Source organism: Mus caroli, unplaced genomic scaffold, assembly GCF_978045245.1.
Source record: "Mus caroli unplaced genomic scaffold, Mus_caroli_1 scaffold_1, whole genome shotgun sequence".
Taxonomy (NCBI): domain Eukaryota; kingdom Metazoa; phylum Chordata; class Mammalia; order Rodentia; family Muridae; genus Mus; species Mus caroli.
In genome coordinates this window covers 68,036,675-68,061,882 of record NW_028227256.1, presented here as the reverse complement: position 1 = coordinate 68,061,882, position 25,208 = coordinate 68,036,675, and the positions used below count along the sequence as shown (strand labels likewise).

The 25,208-nt window shown below is 39.2% G+C and overlaps 1 protein-coding gene across 2 annotated transcripts in view; it reads left to right on the top strand.

The window, feature by feature from the left end:
• Positions 1–23,621, top strand: part of Bard1 (BRCA1 associated RING domain 1) — a 66,144-nt gene extending 42,523 nt beyond the window's left edge. For both annotated transcript variants that reach the window (XM_021165841.3, XM_021165834.2), the window contains 4 exons: positions 4,890–5,022; positions 5,884–5,976; positions 21,511–21,608; positions 22,994–23,621. In XM_021165841.3, coding sequence (XP_021021500.1) covers positions 4,890–5,022; positions 5,884–5,976; positions 21,511–21,608; positions 22,994–23,326 — 657 coding nt within the window. In that variant the 3' untranslated portion in view covers positions 23,327–23,621. The remainder of the gene's footprint in view (positions 1–4,889; positions 5,023–5,883; positions 5,977–21,510; positions 21,609–22,993) is intronic.
• The last annotated feature ends 1,587 nt before the right edge of the window (positions 23,622–25,208 follow it).

The window sequence follows — 25,208 nt, the reverse complement described above, 5'->3', positions numbered from 1 at the left end:
AATTAGATAAGAGGTACCAGCTAGGGACAGTGGAAGAAAGACCTATTCCTTGGGAACTCATAGCCAATTGGAAGATATAAATGTAAAAAAGTCTATTATAAATTCTAATATATAATAAGAGCTCATGAAATGTGCAGAGGCTGTAACATGTGCAGTAGGAGCAAGCTCACTTCAGAAGCTGTCAGGAAGAACTTCACAGAAGATGACAGTGTCTGAGGGAAAGAGCTGACGAATGCTGTTGTGGAAGATAACAGACAGCTTGTAATCATCACCACGGTCTGTTACAAAGGCCACCGTGGGCACTGCTGACTGCACTCAGGACCCATGTTTTTCCTTTACTTGATGCCCTTGACTTAGTGTCTCTGGTGTTACGGATATGTCCTTGTGCCTGTAAGATAGTTGCTATAATTCCAGATGTGACAGTGGCCAGCTAGAAGACAGCAAAGCATTTTGTTGGAGCCTTTGCTGAGATCTTTCTTGTGCTTTTTGTTAGAACTGGCTACAAATTGGTTTTGAGGTATCCAGGGATAGAGATGGGACAGATCTTGTAGGGCGACTACCTAATAAAGTCTGACTGTTGTTAGTGTAGAAGATGAAAAGAATGGGTTTTGTGCGGAAAACCAGCAAAGCCCATTGCTTCAGCTTCTCAGAGGAATGGAGGCATAGAAAACCCTTGGAAATTTGAAGAACTCAATGTTTAGTGTGTGAAGAGCATAAAGAACGTTAAGTAGTTTCAGGGTGGGAAGCTAGATTGGGATCAGCCTGTGAGAGGCCATAACTTTTTAATAGGGACTTTAGATTTAATGGGGCCTCATCAGTGTGTTTATACCTGGAAGAAAACGGTCTGCAGGAGAGCTGGCAGTCAGACTCAGCTCAGGCTGAGTGGAGGTGGCTGCAGTAATGTCTAGAATTCATAGGATCTGAAATGATGGTTGATGGTAGTGAGATGAGAATGAGGAGGATGGGGAGAAGAGACAGACACAGTGAGCTCACTTTATTTTCATGTTTATTCGAAGGATAGAAGGATGTGGCACTATGACCAAGCCTTCTTATTGTCTTAATGGTTGACACCTAGCTAAGGAAGCCAGTGACTGATAAACAAATCTGTGTACGTGGGAATAGTAGGTCATGTGCAGTTGTTAAGAGGTAATGTCTGGGATGTGATACCCACTAACTACTACCAGAGTCCACTCAGTCAACCCAGGCTGCTTTGTTGGGTCTTGTCAGGCTGAGTGAAGCCATGGCTGTTCTTCAGAGCCCTTCTCATCCAGAAAGGGCAGAGCAGTGGTGATTGATGCCATTGCTCAGTTACAGATTTAGCCTGAGCTGGTTATAATCTGCCGTGGTCGCAGGTGCTGTCATGGGTGGTCTCCTTTATACCCTGAGAAACGTTATCTTTTGTTTTAGACTGCAGTCTGATAAATGTGTTCCAAATGATAGTTTGGGAAATGAAAAGGACCTAGAAGTCAGCACTTTAATTTCTTCCTTTTAAAAATGGAAAAATTGAGACCTAGAAAGGTCATGATTTGCCCAGGATTATTAACCAGACATTAAACATTTTTTTTCTTAATGGACAGAACTTAGCTTTCATAAATCTTGGATCTGCTCTGCCATGCTTTATACTTTGGTTTTTATTTTACTGATTTGTACTTGAACTTCCTGCCAGACATGGTATGTCTAAGTTGTTATCATGCATTATTTTAAATGTGTAAGAAATACAGATACTTTTATGATATTCTTGGAGTCTTATGGCAATCACCTTCGAAAAGATTTTTATTTTGAAATCTAAGAAACATACACTTTCTATATGCCATGTGAGATTGAGTTTATCATTATGTCTTTTTGTTGTTTCAAGATAGGTCTTCACTATGTAGCCTAGGATAGCCTAGAATTTACAACTTATCTGCTTCTGCCTCAATCTTATAATGATTGATATTTGGCTCGGGAACCTAGTGGGTGATAGAGGCTATGTAAGTGGAGATGGTAGGTCATATATAGTCATTAAGAGGTAAGGTCTGGGATGGATGCCCATAGCCACCATCAGACACCACTCGCTCAACCTGACTGTCTTGCTAGGTCTTTAGTCTATCAAATACATTCCCTTTCAGGTCCTGGCTTTAAGTTATTTTCTTACCAAGAATAGATTTGAGAAGCCAGGGTTCCTACATCTTGCTTCCTTAACCCTTCAGACCTGATTGTATCGATTTATACTGAAATTAGAATCTTATATTTACTAGATAAGTAGTCTACCCATGAGCTACAGCCCCAACTCCATACCATTGCTTAAAAGCAGCATTCTCCCAGTGCTGCTCACTGCCCACCCTTTGTTCCCTTTACCCTACAGCTGAGGGAACGGCAGCACATTCCTGCTCTTGTGTCTGTCTGTCTGTCTGCCCCGTTAGAATGTAAACCGCATGAAGGCAGGGACTTGTTCCCTGTAACAGGTTTTCTCCTGGAGAGCAGTGTGGCGAGTACTGAGTTCTCACTTATAGTGTGTGGATTCTGTGAGTGGGCTTTTAAGCCCCAGAGAGTGGTGAGTGTGTTGCATGCTGGTCCCCACATGATGTACACTTGCTTGACAGTGGAGTCTAGAGTGGTTATATTTATCCTGCCAACTGTGCTGAGGCGCTGCATCAGGGAATGTGTAGAAGGGTGGTGGTGAAAAGTCGATGCAGTTTAATTCCTTTGTGTCTCATTCAAAGCTGTGTTTCAAGTAAAACTTGGTGGCTCTGCTTTGAGGCTGAGAACCAACCTCTGCTTTTACTGAAAGCTTCTTGCCATGTCACTTAGGGTCTTCTCTGTCCCTTACAGCAACATGTTTATCTTTTCTACTCTTTCCTGATTCTTTAGGGATTTTTTTTTTATTGTCTTTGCTTATGTTTATGTGTGAGTGTGTATGTGACTAGATTCACCCTTACTATGCACACGTGGAGGACAGGAGACGGCCACAGCAGTCATTCTCCTGCCACTAAGATGGGGATCAGACTCAGGTAGTGAGGCCTAGCTGCAAGCTCCTTGTCCCCCTGTGCCCCCCTTTTAGCCACCTTTTCGGATGCTTTAAGTCCACTAGTCTGATAAATTTATTAACAATAACAGCAATTTTATCTACAAAAGTACCATATTGAGCTTAGTACTGAGTTTACTTATTGTCAAGGAACAAATGCCTAGGTTTCTATAAAGTGAGAGTATTACCTCTGGATTTATTTGAGCATCCTGGTTCTGACACCTCCTTACTTGAATGAAACTCTCAGTCCCTATGATGTGTAATCCCAAGCTGACATGTGACCTTGGCAGTTGTTTACTTTATATTTTATTATAGCAGTCCTTAATTATAAGAAACTAGTACCAGACTTTATACTTTATGCAATTTTTAAAAAAGAGACTACAATAGAAAAATGCATGACCCACTTTGATACTTCCCTTGCTTGGCACAAATAGTATTGTATGCTGTATTTAGAAATGATAATTTTTACTTGTGTGTTTTATGTGAAGAGCTAATTTACCTAAGGTGGAGTCATATAAATTGAGTACTCTCTGCAGAGCTATCGTGATGGTACTTATTTAAAGGACAAGAACTTTTGACAGTTGACTTTTAATATCATTGTAATTGAACAATTTTGAAAATATTCTGAACTATTTTCATGTTAGGGAGTATTTACACTTTAGATTTGACTTGGCTGTGTTCTCTGACAAGAGACTAATAATGCCTTTATATGGGAATACGATAATATATGCGTGTGTGTGTGTGTGTGTCCCCAGTCAAATCTTTGTTATCTGAAACATAATGGGGTAAATAACTTACCTTGCTGAACTTCAGTGCCAAGCATTGTCACTTATGATATTTTTGTGTGCTTACTATATAGTAGCTCTCATTTAATTCATTTTGAATGAATTGAGAGTTAACCAACAGCTTAACTGTCTTAGCATAGGGAGTCTGAAGAAGTCATCACTATTCTGATGTGAAATTAATGTTTACATACCGAGCGTCTCCTCTAGTTGCTGAGCTGAGATGGTGCCTTTGCTGTTTCTCTCTCTCATGTTCTACAGAGCCTTTGACAGCCCAGCCTTCAGTGCACATTTGCACTCAGTGCATGGAAGGCCCAGTGTCTTGTGTTGTATGTGGGTGTGGCATCTTGTCCTTAGCACAGGAGTGCTGGTGTTCCGTTTCCTCTCTTTCCTTCTCTTTCACAAGCAGCTTTGTCTAACTCCAGTTGTAATTTTGTCCTTTAGGCTTTTGTGTGCTCCACTTTGAATTGTCGTCCCTTCACATCTCACACATTCTTCACCGCTGCTGTCTATTTGTCTTTAGATGTTAAGCCCATAGCATCAGTCTCTGTAAGTCAGCCGTTCTTTCTCAGGAGCAACAGGGAGTCCTTCCTATTTGTGCATCTGCTTTCTTCACTCCTCAGTTCTCTCGCCCAGGATCATCACTTTGATTCAGGGTTAAAAAATTATTTTCTTTCTTCAGGATTAGTGCTGATAAAATTATCTTAGCTTAAATAGATCAAGTTTAGGTTCTTTTTTTTTTTTCTTTCGCTTTTTAGGTTCAACTCTTTGGAGAAGAGATATGAAATTGGCCATTCTTAATGGCTGTTTTAGGTTACTGGAAACAGAATGAAATTACAAATCCCTCTGTGAATCTAGTTCAGCATCAGGAAAAGCAGCTTGCTGTTTGGACAAAGCTATTTCAACTAACATTGACTTGGCAGGAGAATAAATAGAAAATAGTTATTCAAGTGCCTTGAGTGTTAGGTTTATGGGCACTGACTCAGTAGAAATTACTGGGGATTATAACTGGAACAAGGTAATTAATAAAATAGAAGTCTTGTTAGTGAGTGTGTGCCTTCTCTCTGTTACGTGTTTTTACCATGATGCCTATTCATTAACAGGTGAACACTGGGCAGCGAAAGAATGGGCCGCTGGTAATTATAGGCAGTGGGCTTTCTTCACAGCAGCAGAAAATGCTCAGCAAACTTGAGACAGTTCTTAAGGCTAAAAAGTGTGTGGAATTTGACAGTACAGGTGAGGAAGTTTTTTTGTTTTGTTTTGTTTTTATTGTTTCTTGGTAGAAAACAATTTTATGTTAGTCCCATTAAAGAATAACCTCTGATAATTTATTAATGTTTTAAGCATTGGGTTGTGGTTATGTAGTTTGCATCTTATAAAATGTATCTATACTTTATAGGTTTAATATGCTTAAGAAATGTAAAGTATTTATTTTGCTTGTTTTTATTGTACTGGGGAAGAAACCCAGGCTGTTCACATGCTAATAGGCAGGTGCTCTACTGTTCAACTCCACCCTCAACAGGAACTGTAAGGTTAGGCCTTACACACATTTTAGGATAGAGCACTGTCAGAAGAACAGGTTTTTTGAGTTTGTTAATAATAAATTATAGTACAGTATAATACCATGAATCATTTGAAAGTAGCTGAAAATTTTGTGTTTGTGAATACTGTTTTATGGTTTGTTTTTCTTTTTTTTTTTAACTTTCTTTTTTTTCAAACAATTGATTATTTTATGCATATGAGTACACTGTTGCTGTCTTCAGACACACCAGAAGAGGGCATCAGATCTCATTACAGATGGTTGTGAGCCACCATGTGGTTGCTGGGATTTGAACTCAGGACCTCTGGAAGAGCAGTCAGTGCTCTTAACCACAGCCATCCCTCCAGCCCTTATGTTTTATGTGTTTTATGATCTTATTTTTCATGTTGATGGCCAGGTTAAAAAGTACTGAATACAAGAAACATTATACTGAATATAAAATTTATCTTTGAAGAAGACTAAAGTGCTAAAGTGTCAGTTAATTAAATAGAATTAACGGATTATACAAGGTAGATTATTTTCTTTCTGTCTTCCTTATTGCTTTGTTTGCATCTTAGTAACTCATGTCATTGTTCCTGATGAGGAAGCGCAGAGTACTCTGAAGTGTATGCTTGGGATTCTCAACGGATGCTGGATCCTGAAGTTTGACTGTAAGTACTGGATTTGGGAGGATTACTAGACTATTTAGTATGTTCCTGTCCTTGGAGTTAGTTAGTCACCATTTTGAAAAAGATTCATGTATCATTGGTGCCATTCAGATTTCTTTTTTTTTTTTTTTTAAGATTTATTTATTATATATATATATATATATGAGTTCACTGTAGCTGTCTTCAGACACACCAGAAGAGGGCATCAGATCTCATTACAGATTGTTGTGAGCCACCATGTGGTTGCTGGAAATTGAACTCAGAACCTCTGGAAGAGCAGATAGGTTCTCTTAACCACTGAGCCATCTCTCCAGCCCTCAGATTTTGTTTTTAATAAATGTGCATAAATATGCTTTGATTTTAAAGTAGCTTTATTCAATAATATCAAGCATATTAATAAAGAATAAACGTTGATGTTAACTTTGAAGTCTAAATAGTCCATATTAATGCTAAATGGTTCTTTTGACAAAATATACTCATGTTTTAAATGCATTGCTTTGTGCATCTGTGAAGTGAAATTAATTTATTGTTTTCCATTTAAGATTTCTACAGTATTACCCATATAATAATAACCATATAATATCTTTTAATCTTGTGGCTGATTCAGTCATTTTAGGCATCTGTTGGGGAGTTGACTGATTCTACCCGATCTGGATGGTTTCCAGCAGCCATTGCCTAAGCCTCCATCACTGTCCCTGTTTCTCTCCTCTGTTGGCATTCAACCCTCAGAGCTGCCGGCTCCTTTACATACTGTAGTTGATGGTATTCTTACTTAACCTTGTGTCATTTAGGATTAAAAGAAGAAAGCATATTCCTAATTATTTTCTTTTTTTTATGTTTGAGATTGAGCTTTAATTACAACATTTCTCCCCTCCCTTTCCTCTCTCAAACTTTTTCATAACTCCCTCCCATTGCTATTATTTTCTGTTTCTTGGTTCCTTGGTCCCTAATGGATCGATCTACTTTTTGGTATGCTAGCTAAAATATGATGGCAGATCCACCACTCTTGCTCAGTACTTCTTTGGAAAGCTAAGTGATTGCAGAGGACTGACAGGGAGTCTTGCTATTTCTTATGTCAGGAACGACTGAAGGGCAGCATTTCCCAGGCCTGCTACCCAGTTGTCCACAGGGAGCTCTGTACTGGGGTGGTCTGCTGCTTGTGCTAGAGCTAGATGCTAACACTGGATGGACACTTGTAGCCTCCTGGAATGGTAGTTAGACCAAAGTAGAACAATGGGGATATTGTTTTTAAGAAATACATCACTTATTAAAATTCACTAAAAATACTAGCTTTGTGCTTTGAAGGCCTTATGGTAGAATGATTATCAAGAACTTAAACTTGAAAGTGATTTGACCTGGAGAGATATCAGCTATTAAAACTGGCTTCCACTTCCTCCTTGTAGTTAGTATTCTTGAGTTTGGTTTCCTGTGATAAGAGCTATGCTCTCTTTTCTGCTCATTATCTGTAAATAGTCAGTAGTCTGAAAAATAGTTTACTCTCAGTCAAAACCAGTTTGGGAGGTCTAATTGTGTGAACTGGCAATATATGTCTGCTTTGAACTTAATTTTACCTTTCCTGTCTGTAATAAGTCTTTCTGAGTCTCAGCATTTAAAACACCAAATGCCTCCAAGATTATGCATTCTTTTTACCATACCTGGGCCAGAACCATTGCCAATGGCTAGAACTAGTCAATTTTCATAATAGCAAGATCTTATCAGTAAAGAAACCCTGTGGAATTTTGAGTGATCTGATGGTTCTGAACTTTGAGTCTGTTTCTTAAGAATTTGCTGAACTGGCATTTGATTATATGTACCGGAAATCCATGTCTATAAAACCTACCTTTTGTAGGAAATGTGAGTTTTGTCACTTTAATGGCTTGGCCATGTCATTTTTATAGAATCACTGATGGACTCAGGCTGAGTTAATAGTGTGCTATTTGGTGATTCTCACTGTAGTGAATAACATCCTCTAATACTGATGGTTCTTTTAGAATAAAAGATGGATAGGATCTCTTATTGAAGTTCATATATTCATTTTTTTTTAATATAGAGCTCAAAGAGAAATAAATTCAAAGTCTGAGACAAGTATTTAAGTAGTCACTAGGTCACTGGGTTTATAAAAATAAGTCATATGCTCTCAAAGTCTTTCTGTGCTAACAGAATACCTCAGTCTCTTTTCTGTGTCAAGCACCTCAATGATTTAGGAAAGCACTTCAGAGAAATTCAGAATTGTCTAGAAATCATATATATTAGAGAAAATGATGGGGGTTACTGCGTTCAGAATTAATTATAAAGGTGCATGACTTATTAAATGTTTGTTTGATTGTAGGAATTAGTTTCTTGGCAGATAGAATTATTAATGAAATAACTACGTATAAGCTTTAATATTAACTTTTTGGTGGTATTTTCCATAAACCAAATGAATTGAAGAGGAATTTTTATCATATGTATACGTGTCCTTGTGTGTGAAAGTCAGAGCTTGACATCAGGCATCTTAGCCTGGTATCATAATTTTTGAGACAGTTTCCTGGAGTTTCAGTGAGCCAGGCACTCAGAGATGAGCTGGCCTGGCTCACCTTCCGTCTGGAGATCTGCCTGTGTCTGTCTATTCCCCACTTGGTTGAACGTGGTTACTCTAGACTTCTGTGAACTGAATGAGGAAGAGCAGGGAGGATACCCTTTAGTATTGTTTACTCATTGGCTGGGTGATTTGAGTTATGGACTCAAAAAGGCAGCCACTAAGTAACTTCATGATCAGTTTAACAGTCATTCTTTTCTATTAGAGTTGCCTTTTTAAGTGAACTTTTGAAAGTGCTGTAGAGAGTTATAAAGATTGATGTAATTTCTGTTTTGCCCAATAAACTTTGCCAACTAATAAAATGTAAATAGATACTAAAACATTTCTGTAAAGTAGAACTGATCAGAAAAGTGTGTTTCCTAAAGTCTCATCAGGTAGAACATGGTGGCACAGCCCTGTAATTCTAGCATTTGGAAAGCTGAGGCAAGACGAACTGGAGTTCAGAGCTATCCTTGGTTACCAAGTGGGTTCCCAGCAAGCTGTTCTACATAGACCCCCCCCCCCCAAAAAAAAAAAAAAAACAAGTTAGCAAATAACGGAAAAGTCTCCCATCAAAGATTCTCTAAGAATAAAGAAAATTATTTTATCAAATAACCCCTATTTTTCTGATAATTTACTTGACGTCAGTAACACAAGCAATACAAGTGGGAAAGGTGTCTGTTGTATGGTAGCAGGACTGGGGTATGACCTGCATGGGAGTGAAACAGTTGTTTCCTTCCTCCTGGCAACTGTCAGTGTGTGACAGAAAACATACGTGGCCGCGGCTACCAAAGACGGTGCTTTTCTTTCTGGAAATGGGCTTCCTGCATAGTCCAGACTGGCCTCAAACCCTGGTTTTCCTGCCTGTGCATTGAGAATAAATGCTGAGATTACAGTCAAGGTACTGGGATTGTAATTAATTTTTAACATTTTTCAAAAGAATATGTGCTTATTGTATTAAATCCACATCCTTTAAGAATGAATTGAAACCTTCACGTTTCTAATACCAGTTAAAATGAGATCATTCTTTTTGGTCTTTTCCAAAGGTTAGTTGGACAGTTCAGGGCTTTGATCTTAAAAAGGGAAATTAAAGCCTCTATGTGACAGAAAACATGCATGGTGGGAGCCATTTGTAAACTGTAACAATTTGTAATTGTTACCCAACTGATGATAATAGTTTATATTGCAGATATAGAAAAATACATAAACACTTTTTTAAAACGATATTTGACTTAAAACCACTGAACAAAAGTTTTCTAATTATCATGAGAATCTTTGGGTGTTAGACAATTTGTTCTTTAAACATAAGACAATTTTTTAAAATATTTTATTACGTATTTCCTCAATTACATTTCCAATCATAAGACAATTTTAATACTATTATTCATAGTATAGGTGTCAGTACTGATACCCAAGTTTTGTTTAAAATTTTTTTATGATATACTAATACATTTCATGATGGGATGTTTGCTCTTTTGTGATACTAAGTGGATGTTGATGATGACTTATGTGTTGGTTAGTTTTTGTCTCTGGACAAGCCAGGGCCAACGCATGGCTTGGATTGCAGCAACAGAGCCTGAATGGGTTTCTTTTCTCCTCTGAGCCTTCATTCATTTCATCACTGGGTCACTCTTGCTCTTTCACTCTGTGAGCTAACTGTCACCTGGGGTTTCCCATTTTGTCTTCCTACTGTAGAATGGCTCTTCCTGTCTGACTGAGAACCTATGTAGAAGCATTTTCCAGGAAAGACTCCTTTGGTTTTACAGCCTGAGTGTTGATTTTTAACTGAATCAGTCAAGAACTCCATGGATGTTTATTTATTGTCATTTCGAGTGACATAAATTCCTACTTAATTCTAATGCCATATCTATTTAGACTGTTGGCTTTGAGGTGGAGTGACACTTAGTATTTTAAGTTTCTTAAAGGAAATTTGTTGGCTTACTGCAATATTAAATTCCATGTTCTCTCTTTAGGAAGAGCCAGAAGCCCCAGAAGGATAACTGTTTGTTAAAATCTGCACCTGTGTTGTTGTAGCTTTTGAAGAGAGTGAAGACACGGTGTTTGTGTGTTTGGTTTTGCTTTCTCTGTAAGACAAACCTTCTCTTGTGTGGACACTCAGCAGATCATAGCTTAGCTCTGTTCATGTGTTTGCATTCCTTATTAATCTGTGTAATTGTCGGTTCAGGGCACTTCTTTTTACTCTATTTCATTTGTTAATCCTTTTCTCTCAGACTTGAGAAAAACGATTCAGCTCAATATAGATTGATGATCATCACTGGTTCATGCATCTATAATGAAGATATATCTATAAGTTATGTTTTTATGAGTTAGAGACAAGAATGCAGGCTAACAGTTTAGAATAAAGGAATACTTTTCTGTATAGTATAAATTTCTTTTTAAAAATACCAATGTAGCCCTAACAGTTATAAGGTGCCTGAGTATGCAAAGGTCCTTGGTCTTGCCATGGTGGCCAGAGCTACCCTAATGACTTTGCATTAATGAATTTGAGCTCAGTAATACTTGCGGGATTGTGCATCTCCTGCACACAGAAAAATCACACAATATCAGGCCCAAAGAAAACTGGCATAAATAGTAGGCATGGTCAGAACTTCATCTGATTCACTAAAAAAGTGTCTGCAGAGGTGACTTGTTCCTTTGTCCCTGTGAAGTGATAACTCCAGATAAAATCTTAATAGCATATATTCAGCATAACAAAGATGAAATAAATCATACATCATATAAGAATAGTGGCTTGACACATTCAAAGTGTGTATAGTTCTGGTAAACGAGGAAGTCTCAGTTTACATGTAGAACTATGAAGTTAATTTTCTTTGAAAATTACTCATGGACAAAACAAGCAAGATTGTGATCTCAATTTTGCTTTTTTCTTGTAAAGGAAATATATAAGATCTTTCTGCCAAACTTTTAGTAGCAAATCATAGCCTCATCATGGGCTTTATTAATAAGCATGTATGATGGTTATAAAATAATTGGATTAGAGAGAGAGAGAGGTAGGTAGGTGAATCTCTTGAGTTTGAGGCCAACCTGTTCTATAGAGTAGTGTTCTAGGACAGTCAGGGCTACACAGAGATACCCTGTCTTGAAAAACAACCTCAATCAAAAAGGATTAAATTTTAAGAGGTTGTATTGAGTTGTTGGTAAAAGGCTAGTTTTTAAATTAATGGTGTAAGTATAGAGATTAGGGATTATGGTATACATTATACTTTATATTTGTTAGTGAATAGAAATGTTTTTAAGTGATCATATTTTAGAGGCAGATATATTCAAGGGGAAAGTTGCCATTTGCCTAATTTTTGTGGAATAAATAAAACTTTGAAATATCCATTATCTTCTTATTTTTGTTTTATTGCATATTTTCTTTATTTGCATTTCAAATGTTATCCCCTTTCTAGGTCTCCCCTTGGAAACTCCCTATCCATTCTCCCTTCCCCCTGCCTCTATGAGGGTGCTCATCCCCCACCTACCCACTCCCACCTTCCAGCCCTGGCATTCCCCTACCCTGGGTATATTTGGCTAATCTATGCTTTCATTTCATTGGTGATATTACTATGTCATTTAATTTCTGAAAGTTCACCTTAGAGTATCTCATGTATGTTCATTACTTACTTAGTGAATCTGTTTAGTTGATTAATCTCAAAAGGAAGTTCACAAGCACTGAAGTTTTAATTATGGAAAATATCTATTGAATAGTGTATCTTCACATGTGTTTTCATTCTAGAACTTGGGAAACCAGGTTGACAGTGGACAGTTTTGGTAGCAGATCACATAAACTCATTGACCATTGAAGGCAGGGATAAATGTATTTATTATTCTCCATCCCTTCTGTCTTCAGAATCCTTAGTACTTTCTACTGTTTATTGTGCTTTTTGGGTAATCTCTCAAAAATGACTGTTTTCCTCTTTAATCCTTAAGAAATGGATCATGTGATCTACTACAAGATACTACATAACAATTCTAAATAGAGATAGCTGCTGTTTGTTTAGATGATGTTTTTAACATGCTCAATAACGAGACTAAAAAAAAAGGATGGTCAGGAGTCGGAGAATATTTAAGTTTTAATCTCATTGAGTCCCCAGGAAAGGCATTTAAATCCATGAGGATTTGTAGTGTTTGGTCTGACTAGGTGTTTGAGTTGGAACCTTAGGAGGAGATGTTGCTTGGCTTTCAAAACTTCCCAAAGGTTTTCTGTGCTGTGATAGCAACTTTATAAAAGGACTTTGTTGCCATTCAAATATCTTCTAGACTTAATTCAAATTCTTAGCTGGTACTGGGTGGCAGAGACTTGAGCAGTTTCCTAGAATAAGAGAATATCAGAGGAATGTTTGATCAGCTCAGTAATTGCAGTTAGACCTGACCACTGAACATTTCTGCATTTGGAGTCTCTTGTCTCGGGAGGATAACACAGCACACCCTTGGGATAGCTGTGGCAGTGGAGGTGTCCAGTGCTCACAGTCCCTGTGCCGGTACAGCTGCCCTCTCCTGCCCCTGTTCTTCCCTTACGTAAACTAAGGCTGATCACAAAGAACAGATTGCTGAACTCAAGGCAGCCGAGTCTCTGTCTGGGAAGGATGGCAATGATACCACTGAAACAAAGGAACTTGGGGTTGCCATGAGGTTGCTGTGTTAAAACCCAGTAGACGCCGAATTGCAGGATATGGTCCAAGAATGCATGTTGATGGAATGGCACCATTTATTTCCCAAAATACTAAGTCATAGTGGCTAGAAAAGGGAAAGATACAGATAGAAAGGAAGAAATCTGTAAAGTGTTCCAAGTCTCTGACAAGGATGGTGATGGCCATGTCAGTCCAGCAGAACTGTATCACATGACACACTCAGAAAATTAACAAATGAAATGGCTAGAGATTCAAGATATTGATGGGGATGGACAGAGTAAACAGAACAGCTCGTGCATATGATCATATGACAACAAATGAAGACTTACTTCTAGGTACTTTCTCCCTAATTCTTGCAGGAAAAAGGGTGATTTCCTTTTTTCATATAGCAAAAGTGAATGTCAGAGAATCTGCACATACTACCTTGTGCTCTTGTCCCTTAAGGCTGTGCTTCACATTGGTTATTAAAGTATAAATGATTCGCTTACTTCAGGGTCGTGTGCAGAAATGGTTTGAAGGATGATCTTGAAACACGGCCCTAGTCGTAGATGGTCCTCTGTATTTCCAGGTGTTTAGCCCCCTTGGTGACAATACCACACCATGGTGACTTGCCTCAGCATGTTAGCTTAGTTCTATGTGCATTGTACTACCAATGTCAGGTTGTCACATATTATTAGTAAATCTTTACGAGAGGAACATGTGTGGACATGAAGCCAGCACAGTAGACTCTCTGTGGACTTAGCACAACCATCAACATTGCTTGCTCTTCAGGAAATTAGTATCTGTTTTCTTTCCAACTTGTAAATGCTCGTCTTATTTTTTCCAATTAAAAATAAAAAACTAACTTGTCTACTTATCAACTACTACAAAGCTGAAGATTTTATGAACCAAAGCACAACCACTACAGTAGCACTCGTCCCTTCTGATAGGAAACCAAGCTGCCTTCTCAGTTGTTGGTGTTTTCTGTCTCCCATCTCCCATCTCCCAGTGTGGTACTTAGCAGACCCTGCTCTGTCTATGCTCTGTTCTGTTCACTTGCAGCAGCACATTGTTAGAAGCAACAGATACCATTGTGGGAGTTAAAATAATAAGCTATATAAACTCATAACCGGATAAAGCAGCCCATAGGCACAGTCCACTGTAAGTATCTGCTGGCTACTCCTGATACAGTAGGCATTGTTGTAGTTGTTCACCTAAAGATAGTACTGCTCTGCAGATCGAATTAGGAGTGGACACGTGTATGCCTAACTGATAAAAAAATGAAAATAATAGCTTACATATAAAGGAATGAGTTTGTTGATGATTTTGCTATACTGATAATTCCTTTTAGGTTCCTATTTTATATACAAACAGTATGTGACCAGCATACTGAGCATTATTGCTAGGGTAGTATTTTGACGTAGGCACAGGTTATGAGTCTCATTTTCTTTTTGGTTTTTCGAGACAGGGTTTCTCTGTGTAGCCCTGGCTGTCCTGGAACTCACTTTGTAGACCAGGCTGGCCTCGAACTCAGAAATCCACCTGCCTCTGCCTCCCGAGTGCTAGGATTAAAGGCGTGCACCACCACGCCCGTCTGAGTCTCATTTTCAATGTATAGGAAACTTCATTACACACACACACACACATACACACACACACACACACACACACACACACACACACACACACACACACACACCTCTGCCTTATTTTTTGGAACCATAGTCTCATTCTTTAGCTGAGGCTGTACTTAAACTTACTGTGGCCTCAAACTCACAGCAGGTCCTCCTGCCTCAGCCTCCCAGTGTTGAAATTCCAGATGTGAGCTGTCATACCCAACCAAAGTTAATATATTAATATTAACTACATTAGGTAGCATTTTAACCAACAGTTATTTAAAATAATGCTATTTAAAATACTTCATTGCATGCCAAACAACAATTTATGTTAGAACAATAAGATTCAGGACTTCAGCTCAGCAGACTCAAATGATACAATCTTAAAAACTGGGCAAAAGATTATTGAACATCAAAACACGGGCAAACCTAACAAATTAATAATTATACAAGTAAGGAATTATGGGAAGTTTCTTAACTGTTGTATTTTATTTTTATTTATGTGCACATATGAACATGTATGTTCAGGTGCCCACAGAAGCCAGAAGAGGATGTTGGATCCACCAGATCTGCAGCTACAGGCAGCTGTGAACTGCCTGATGCGGTGTGGAATCTAAACCCTCTGCAATAAGAGCAAGGTCTCTAAGCCTCTGAAGCAGCTCTCTAGTCCCTCAGCGTTGAATTTGAATACACGTTAACAATCCTAAATGAAGGGAAACATTATATTGACAGCACTCAGCTTTGGGAGAAATGGGGTATTCAGTTGCTAGCATTTTCCTTTTTTATAATATGCAACATCTTGGAACATTAAAAGCAGCTTAAAATCATTTGAAATATTCACAATCACCCCTTTTAGAGTCCAAAGTTTAGCTTGCATACCAAAAAATTATATATTTTTGTATGTAAAATGCATTGGCTTTAGAAAGCTGAGCAGGCTTGGGTTTAGATTCCCATTCTGCCACACCAGCTGAATGGCTTGGAACCAGCTAAGTGCTTTGTGCTTTATTTCTCCTCCTGAAATGGAAAGAGCACACAGTAAATCCTATTGTTTGTGGATTTTACATTTTTGAATTTGCTCTACATGCTAAAATTTTGAAAATCCCCAAGTCAGTACTTAAAAGCCTTTGTAGACATGTGGGGTACCTTAGGGTTTGGGGTGCAAAAGAACATTCTCCCAGCTGATAGCAAGCTTGTGATTCTGTGCCTTCTCCATTCAGCTGGACGTTGTAAGCAGGGGAGTGTGCAGAGCATGCTTCTCACATGTGATTGTGTTGTTGAGTCCACACTTAAAGTAGCCCCCTAGCGGTTGGAAGGGGAACCTTACTCAGGTCCAAAGTTTAATGTAGTTCCAATGCTAATGAAAGCTACCCTGGAAGAACTTTGGTGATTTTTAAACACCCAGAACAAGAAGTCTTCATCAGTTTACAAAAATGTCCAGGAGCACAGCAGAGCATTTCCAGTCACCGTATTCAGTGTTTGCAGCTTCTTTCTAGACCAGGACTGCTGCAGGTAAGGAGTGTCTGCCAAACCACTATTGGTACACACAATAAAACATACATAGTAGCCGCAATCCGTAAGATTGTCAGGGCTTTCCTTGGAACTGTAGCAGTATCGTTGGGCATTAGAACTAGAGAAACAGGACACCAGGATTGGAGGAGGAGCTATCAGTCTAATGATCTGAGTTTGATCCCTGGGCCCCCTGTAGTAGGAGAGAAGCAGCTTCTGCGAGTTGTCTCTAACTTCTACATGCGTGTGCACTCATGCTCACACCCACAAAGTAAGTAAGAATGACTAAAACAGTTAAAAACGCTATCTAAAAGGAAAACAGTGCAGTACATTGTACTTGGAAGGGTTTTGTCTTTTTCCCCTGTAATTTCATCAGAAACCATTAGTATATAGTTTATATCCGTAAGCAATACATTCCTTTTAAAGTTCTTTGGTTAGGCCCCGTGCTCATTAGTATTTTATTATTTAAATAGTGGGAAATTAATGTTTTCAGAGTGTTAGACAATGTTTATGCATTTGGATTATAACAGTGCATCCTGCTCCCGGGATGAATTATTAGATTACACAACATCCATAGATTTCATAAAATAATGTTAGTGTGATGGCTTTCCACTAATGAAAATGAGTGAGAGAGATGTTTTGAGAAAGATTTACAGGTGTTAGGAATAAAACAGTATGCTTCTCTTCATAGTCAATTCATCTGTACTCAAGGAAATAACAATAAACACTTCAACTTTTTATATTTCCTTAATGATATTCTAGTTTTCTTCTCAATATTTAATATTTTATTAGATGAAAGAATTAAAACTCTAGCTGTGCATAATTTCTTGCCATACTACAAATTTTGCATCTTCTCTACCATAGCAAAACCACTAATACTTCTAGAATGTATCAGCAGCATTTTTTTTTAAATGAAGGTAAATTGGTCTAGAATTGTGTTTTAGAAATAAGTATGCATTCAAATATTTTTACTAAAAAAGTCCAATTACTTTTGCTTTTAGTATATCTAAACTAAATGTGAAATGTAATGGAAATGTTTTTTCTTAAATTACGTCTGTCAATCAGATATAACCTGTACTTCTGAAGGTTTGCAATTAGACTGGGCAAGAGGGAAAGGTGAATGTGAAGGGCATGGCTGTGCTTGTGTCTGACTGCATCCTTGACCTGAGCCCCACCACTGTCTTTCTAATAGAAATGCAAGTCCTCCTGGGCTCTAAAAACTGCTGAGGAGGAGGAGACCTGCCCTCTCTCTGCCCCTGTGAATGGCTGTGAGTGCCTCGGCTGGAGCTCATCCATCCATCCATAGGACTGCCATCCTTCATACCTTTGACATGAGGAAGATTTCAAATGAGCCTTTGAAGTGGCTTTATAATGGAGTATTTATTGACAGAGGAAGAGAGAGCTGTGGCGATAGATTCACTTTAGTTGAGCACTCTGTTAAAGCCTTCCAAATTTAATGAAAATTGAAGATTAGTTTTTGCAACCAAAACTTAACAACGTGTTCTCTACAGAGCCATGAGTAATTCAGTTTGTAAATAGTAGGTGTTTACAATACAGCTGCAGATGCCCTGTGGAGGAAGGCTGTGAGCAGTAGGCAACGCCTGCTTTCTTATCAATGAGCTTGCCATACCAGAGCTCAAACCATGTTTATTTTGTTTTCTGTTAAAGATGTCAGGATCTTCAGTTTCTGTCCCTTCCACCATATGTTCAGGTTAACTCATGGATGTTTTATCATTTTTCTAGTTTGGGGTAATAGAAAAGAAGCCTTAATGATGGGTGCCTCGAAGTCTAGGCCATGCCAAAGTGGGCTGTCACTCACTCTTGGAAAGTATGGATTGTCTTACATGTCACCTCTGTCCTGTCAACATGGCTTTTCTCTTCTCACGCTCACAAGATTCTGTTTGTTTTAATCACAATACGGGACAGTTGTGGTGCTGATGGCAGACTGACACTTGGTTCTGGGCCAGTTCTGCTCAGAAGTGAGCCTCTTATGGCCCTCTGCAGAGTTGCAGACTGAGGTGTCGTCCTTCAGTGGCATCCAATCACTGGCAGTGCCCCTATTAGAATGTTCATATATTTCTAGCATATCTTTCTAATTCTCAGTGTATGTTGGTATAGATAAAGTTTTCTTCTGGATAAACATTATTCAGTGGTTTTTTGTTTGGTGTTTGTTTTTAAATTGTTCATACTTTTTCTGTTGTTTTCTCAGTGGTAAAACTCACATCTTTGAGTGAAGTAATCTCTAAGGTAAATAGAAAATGGTCTGGAGAGTTTGTTTTTATAGTGAAAATAGTATATTATAAGATCCATTTTGCGATTTTTTTTTTCAGTTTTGTGATAGACCCTTTATTTTTAAGTTTATTTATAATGCCTTTACTCAAAATATAATTATATTGGTTCTCCTCTTCCTTTTCTTCCTTTAGCCCCTCCTAGGCACCGTCTTCCAAAGCCCTTCAATGTCTCCCACTCTCAATTGATAATCTCATTTGCTTTTATATTTGTTGAATACACACATAAATATCTGTATGCACAAGGAGATATAAATAGAATCTGCCAAGTCGGGTTTTGTTGTTTGTGTATATGTGGTTTCAAGGCTGATCAACCCATTAGGAAGCTCATCCCTGGGAGATGCTGATTCTCCTCCCAGTAGGCTATAGTTGCCTGTAATTCTTTGTTTAGGGTGAGACCTCATGACTTTTCCTCTTCCACATTCACATGTTCATTGTAGTACTATGGCTCCTGCCCGCTGTCTACAAGAGACAGCATACTTCCTGGGATCCTGGGTCTTAGAGTCTTCTACCCCTTCTGTGATTTTCCTGACTCATAAGATGCAGAAGCTGTGATGTAGATGTTGCCGTGGGCTCACCACAATATCTTGATCTCTGTATCGTCACCTGCTGTGAATTTTTGTGATGGTCCTGTCCTCATTTGCTGTAAAGAGAAGCCTTGTTGAGCTTATCTGCGGGTGTAAGGATCATATTTGGAATATAGTAAGGAATCACTCGGGCCGAGCAAAGCCGGGGTAGAAGATTCATTATTAAGTTCAGGCCCATGACCTCACTAGCCTCAGAAAGCTGGCTAGGTTTTCAATTCTGGGCACAGTTTCCCTCCTGATGAATGGGCCTGAAGTCCAACTGCACAGCTGTCGATTGACACCTTTATGCATATGTTGCCATGCCAGTAGTTGTCATGGCTCATATGTGTTGTAGCTGGGTAGTTTAATTGCCTACATCTTTTGGCAACTTGCATAGTATTTTCTGGAACCATGAAACCTATTTTGAAGGAAAGACACTTTCAGGTCAAATTCAGCTTGGATATTGATATATTGCTTTGAAAGTCACTTGGACTACCCTGATATTCCTCAGAAGGAGTCTGGTGTCTAGCACTGGGGGTTTGGTTAGTCTGTGGTTTTTCAGGGGGAGTATTATCAGCCCAACTGGCTTAACCTCCTTATGTATGCACGTACAAAAGTATATATGTACACACACATGTATGTATATATTATATATATATATATTATATATATATATACATACATAAAATAACATGATTCCTTGAGGCTTTATCAAGCAATCTTGCCATTATTTGTCCCCCACCTCTACTCCTCCATCTGCATTGACCACTCTCCCTCCTCCTTGTGGGAACTCCTCACTGTTACTGCAATTCCCACTACATTGCACTTATATCCTGGTCTCTACCAAGGCCCCCACCCACCCCATCTAAGGTCTATACACTCCTGATGTCTGTGGTTACGACTTGTTGTGTGTTCAATCTGAGGTGCTGAGGCTAGGAACTGTTGACAGGAGAGGATCTGTGGCATTTGTCTATGGGTCTAGGTTACCTCATTTTTTACAGTTTATGCATAAAAACAATGGCTGGGATGGTGAGATGGGTGGTATTCCTAATTCTTTTTTTCTTTCACAGGCAACAAAGCTAACCTTATGAGTTTATGAAGTTTTACTAAAGCACTAAGCCATTTGACTTCATATCTCAAACTTAGTTGTATGCATTAAACCTAGCAGTCTCTCTCTCTCTCTCTCTCTCTCTCTCTCTCTCTCTCTCTCTCTCCCTCTCTTTCCCCCCCCCCCCTCTCTCTCTCTCTCTCACACACACACACACACACACATACACACCACCACCACCACCACCACCACCATCTCTACCTCTTCTTCCTCCTCTTCCTCCTTTGACTCCTCCTCTTCCTTCTCCTGTTTCTCTCCCTTCTCCTCCACAGGTAAGATGTTGCTGCTTAGGTCCTATTCTGCTCTGTTATTAGTATTGGGCGTATTATTTCTAGAATACAGCCAGGCATGGATGGGTGACTGCTGATGTCCCTGCTTAGGGATTTCCTATTCACTAGACAGCAATAGCTCATTCTTTTTCAGCTTAAACTATAAACACTCTGGTGCAGTCCATCAGAAGGATTCTTTCTCCAGGGAATATCAAGCCAACTCCTCTACAGGAGTGGTGTCAGTTCCCAGGCAGCTTGTGGTCTCTGCTCAGTATTTATTTTCACAGGTCCTGCTGAGGTCCTGTTGTGTGGTTGGCTGAGGGAGGTGCTGTAGACAAAAGCACTCTCATTGGATCATTGGACTTTTAACAGACCAACCATACACGTAACTGCCAAAATGAGCCAACATTTGTTAAATGCTCAGTTCAGACTGGATTGAGCATACTAATTGCTTAAAATCTTACATAGGAAGGAAGGCTTTCTTCCATTTATTTTAAGTATAGAAAGCTAGCTTTCTCATATTTTCTTTCTGTTTTTCTATGTGGGATGTGGTGTGTGTGTGTGTGTGTGTGTGTGTGTGTGTGTGTGTGATATCACTATGTGTGTAGGTGCAGTGACTTGTGTGTTCATGCATTGATGCCAGAGGCTGACCTAGGGTCTCTTCCTCTGTCATTCTCCACTGTATTTGTTTGAGATAGGTTCTCTCCTAGAAGCTATCATTTTGGCTAGACTAGCTGACCACTGACCTCTGGGGGATCTGCTTGCTCTCCAAACTCTAGCACAGGTACAAGCTGCCACACCCACTGGGGATCCGACTCACCTCCCTGTGCTTACAGGCATACTGTTCACCTGCTGAGCTGTCTCTCCAGCCCTCCCTTTATTATATTTTCTTTTAGTATAATTGGGGTTGGAAGACTTCAGAATATTTAGGCCAGCCATAAAGAAGAGACTAATTAGACAGACTTCACATATGCTCATGTGCTACTTATTTGATTCTACCTTATTTTTTGTCAGGGGTGAAAGCTTGTCTGGACAGCAAAGTACGTGAGCAGGAAGAAAAGTATGAAGTTCCTGGAGGTCCACAGAGGAGCAGGCTCAACAGAGAGCAGCTGGTATTTTCCTTTTACATACTACTTGCTTGTTCTTAGGGCTTCTTGTCATTATCATCATCGGGAAAACTTTGCCCTCTCATCCAGTTCAGGTGACTGATTAAAATTTTAATTGTGCTTATTTCAAGCACTTGATTCTGAAAGATGATCACGGTGCGCAGTAAAATCCAGAAGGTAATAATTTCATACTGTTAATGGATTTTTGGCATCTTGAACATTCCCATAAAGCTTTCAGAATCTGAGGTAAATCTCAGATACAGGAAGTAGCTTGAAAGAAGACTTACAGCTGCTGCTCGGATTTAGTTACCATATGTCTTTATTGCCACATACTGCAGCTTTAATGGACAATATTCCATTATTCTGTTGATATATGTAACTATAGTAGAAATGACAAAGACAGTTTCTAATTGGCTCTTTAGCCATGACTTCATTATCTGCTGTGTACTGACAATGCATATCTGGAACAATGGTTGCCTATGAGACCTTAGGTTTTATCTTAGTTAGGGTTTCCATTGCTGTGGAGAGGCACCATGACTGAGGCAACTCTTAAAAAGGCAACATTTAATTGGGGCTGGCATACAGGTTCTGAGGGTCAGTCCATTATTATCAGGGCACGAAGCATGACACATCTAGGCAGGCATGGTACTGGAGGAGGTGAGAGAGTTCTGTATCTTGGTCTGAAGGCAGACAGAAGACTGGCTTTTCCAGGAAGCTAGGAGGGTCTCAGAGTTCACCCTTAGAGTGACACATTTCCTCCAACAAGGCCACACCTCTGAATAATGCCATTCCCTTGGCCAAGCATATTCAAACCACCACAGGTAACATGTAGAGACCTGAATGTAGATGAACATAACTGAGCTGTATGTGGGGAGAATGCTACTCTTACAGTTTAAATCCAGCCTGCTGTCTCTGATGCTTACTCTAGATGTCTTAAAATTTGGGAGATAAATCCTACCCATGCACACAAGCATCTCAATGGAGGGAATTTGATGAAGATGCGTTTTTTTGTTTGTTTGTTTGTTTGTTTTGTTTTTTGACAGTGACTCACTGTATAATACAAGCTCACCTGGAACTTGCAGTATAGGAATATAGTTGTATACTGCTATGCCTAACGACAGATGCTGGAATTTTAAGAGAGTAAAAAGGAATCAGACAGTGTATGAATTTTAAATGAAAAAGAAAAAAAAAAGAAACCATAAGTAAGAAGCTGTTATTTTCCTAAGTATGCTTCCTTATCTGGTTAGTTTGATTGATGGTCAGGTTATGCCAGCACCTCATTTAGGAAGCTTCTTTCTGACACACGACTGTTGTTCTTATGTCCTTCATTCATAGACAGTGTTTTAAAATATTTTGATCTTCTTTTAACAGTTACTTTCTTGTTATTTCAGTTGCCAAAGCTGTTTGATGGATGCTACTTCTTTTTGGGGGGAAACTTCAAGCATCATCCAAGGGATGACCTCCTTAAGCTCATTGCTGCAGCAGGAGGCAAAGTCCTCAGTCGGAAGCCCAAGCCGGACAGTGATGTGACTCAGACCATCAACACAGTTGCATACCATGCCAAGCCTGAGTCGGATCAGCGCTTCTGTACGCAGTACATCGTCTATGAAGACCTGTTTAACTGTCACCCAGAGAGGGTTCGGCAGGGCAAAGTCTGGATGGCTCCTTCCACCTGGCTTATCAGCTGTATAATGGCCTTTGAATTGCTTCCTCTTGACAGCTGAATGTCATACCAGGTGAACATTTTAAGTTGAACATGCATGGTTTGTGAGAACAATGGCCATTGTGATATGTTTGGTCATTCATGTTTTTATGAATAGGTAGAACCATTCGTATTTCTTCCCCCTTTGAATTGCAAAATAAAACAATTGATAGTAGATTAGGAATTCATTTCGATGCCTAAACTGCTTTTAAGATTTTTTTGTTGTTCTTTTTTAAGGGTGGGGGCTATAACTCAAGTCTTAGGGTCTTCATCACCTATGTGTGAGGCACAGGTTCCACACTAGGAACTTATTTTACATGTGGCCTGTGGTTTTTTTTTTTTTTTTTTGATTGATCATGTCTTTCAACTTTATCAACATTGGTCGAAGATTAATAAGTGAGATAGCATCAAACTACTTGTTAAATCTATGTGGTGTATTATTAATTTAGCATCCTTTAGTAAACAGAATATCATCATATGATTTATTTTGCCCTTTTTATAATGATAATAGAGCATTTATGTAAATGTGTCAGTATAGGTGAAAAGCTCTATCTGGAGTTATCCTTTTCTTATGTTGTATTTTAGTTTCTTGTGTTTTCTTGGCTTTCCATTGTGTTTTTTTATTTAAAAATAGTCTTGTGTATGCATTAGGAAATCATGATTCGAAGCACTGAATATTAGTGGTAAAATCAGCAGTATGCTCTCACTGTGTACATTTGCTCTCTGCCTACTGTGCGCTTGTGCACACCTTTTTTCTGTAACTTATTTTAGCATCACTGCTTAGAATGTCTTGCCAGTTTAGAACACTGACAAATGTTAACTCATTAGATTATAAGCAATCTGGTTTTGGTAAATCTTTCTGGAAATTACTATAATAAGTTCTTGAAGGTTTTAATCCCTTCCCTCATTCCCTTTCTCTCTTCCTTCCATCTTCCCTTCCTTCCTTCCTTCCTTCCTTCCTTCCTTCCTTCCTTCCTTCCTTCCTTCCTTTTCCTCCCTCCTTTCCTCCCTTTTATTTGTGATACCGGGTATGGAAGTCAGGATCTTGTGCATGCTAGGCAATTACCTACTACAGAACTATATCCAACTTTGAGACAATCTTGCTAAGTTAGCCAAGCTAGCCCTGATCTCACCCAGCTTTAATTTTTTATACAGCCTCTAGATTGGTGGGTAGGCAAAAGTTGGAGATTGCTTGATTTACTACATTTTTACCATATCCGACACAAACCCTGTAGCAGGAAATCAGGCAGTGGGAGTAAGAAGAGCTTCTTCTTGATGCAGAAGCAGCCCCAGCAGGGACGTGGGGGGCACTCCCTGAGCATGCGCACACTGGCAGCTTACCCTGCCTGTTCTGTAGGTCCTCATTGTGAGTGGACAGGGTCTATACTTTTAAATGGTCTTAAAGAAGAGGATTCTTTCATGCATCATCCCAGAAGGTAAAGAGTTGGCAGCACTACGGTTTGCAGAAGGAGGTGCTAAGACAACCATCAGCTCTGTTTTTAGGAGAACGGGGCAGCTTGACAAGCCCTGGGTGGAGTTGCCCCAGCTCAGAACACCAGGAAGCTGGGATGCCAGTCATTTCAAGATCCACTTACTAGGAAAATTTGAGATTCTGTTGATCATTTGAAAGTGCACCTTGCATAAATCCTTCTTTGACATACTATTTTTTCATGCCAATAGGCATGTTGACATGAACACAATGTTTCCCCATGCTGGCTTTCCAGGATCAACAGGACAGTCTAATAAGGTTTTGTCTGTGTTTGACACACAGTTCCTTCTGCATCTAGGGGTGGGTAGAAGGGTACCATGTGAATTAAGCCATTTAGGCATGGGGTTGGGGTGTAGGGTGTGTTTTCCCTTTACTTCACATACACGCTGAGCTCCTTCCTGTTGTGTGTGGCGTC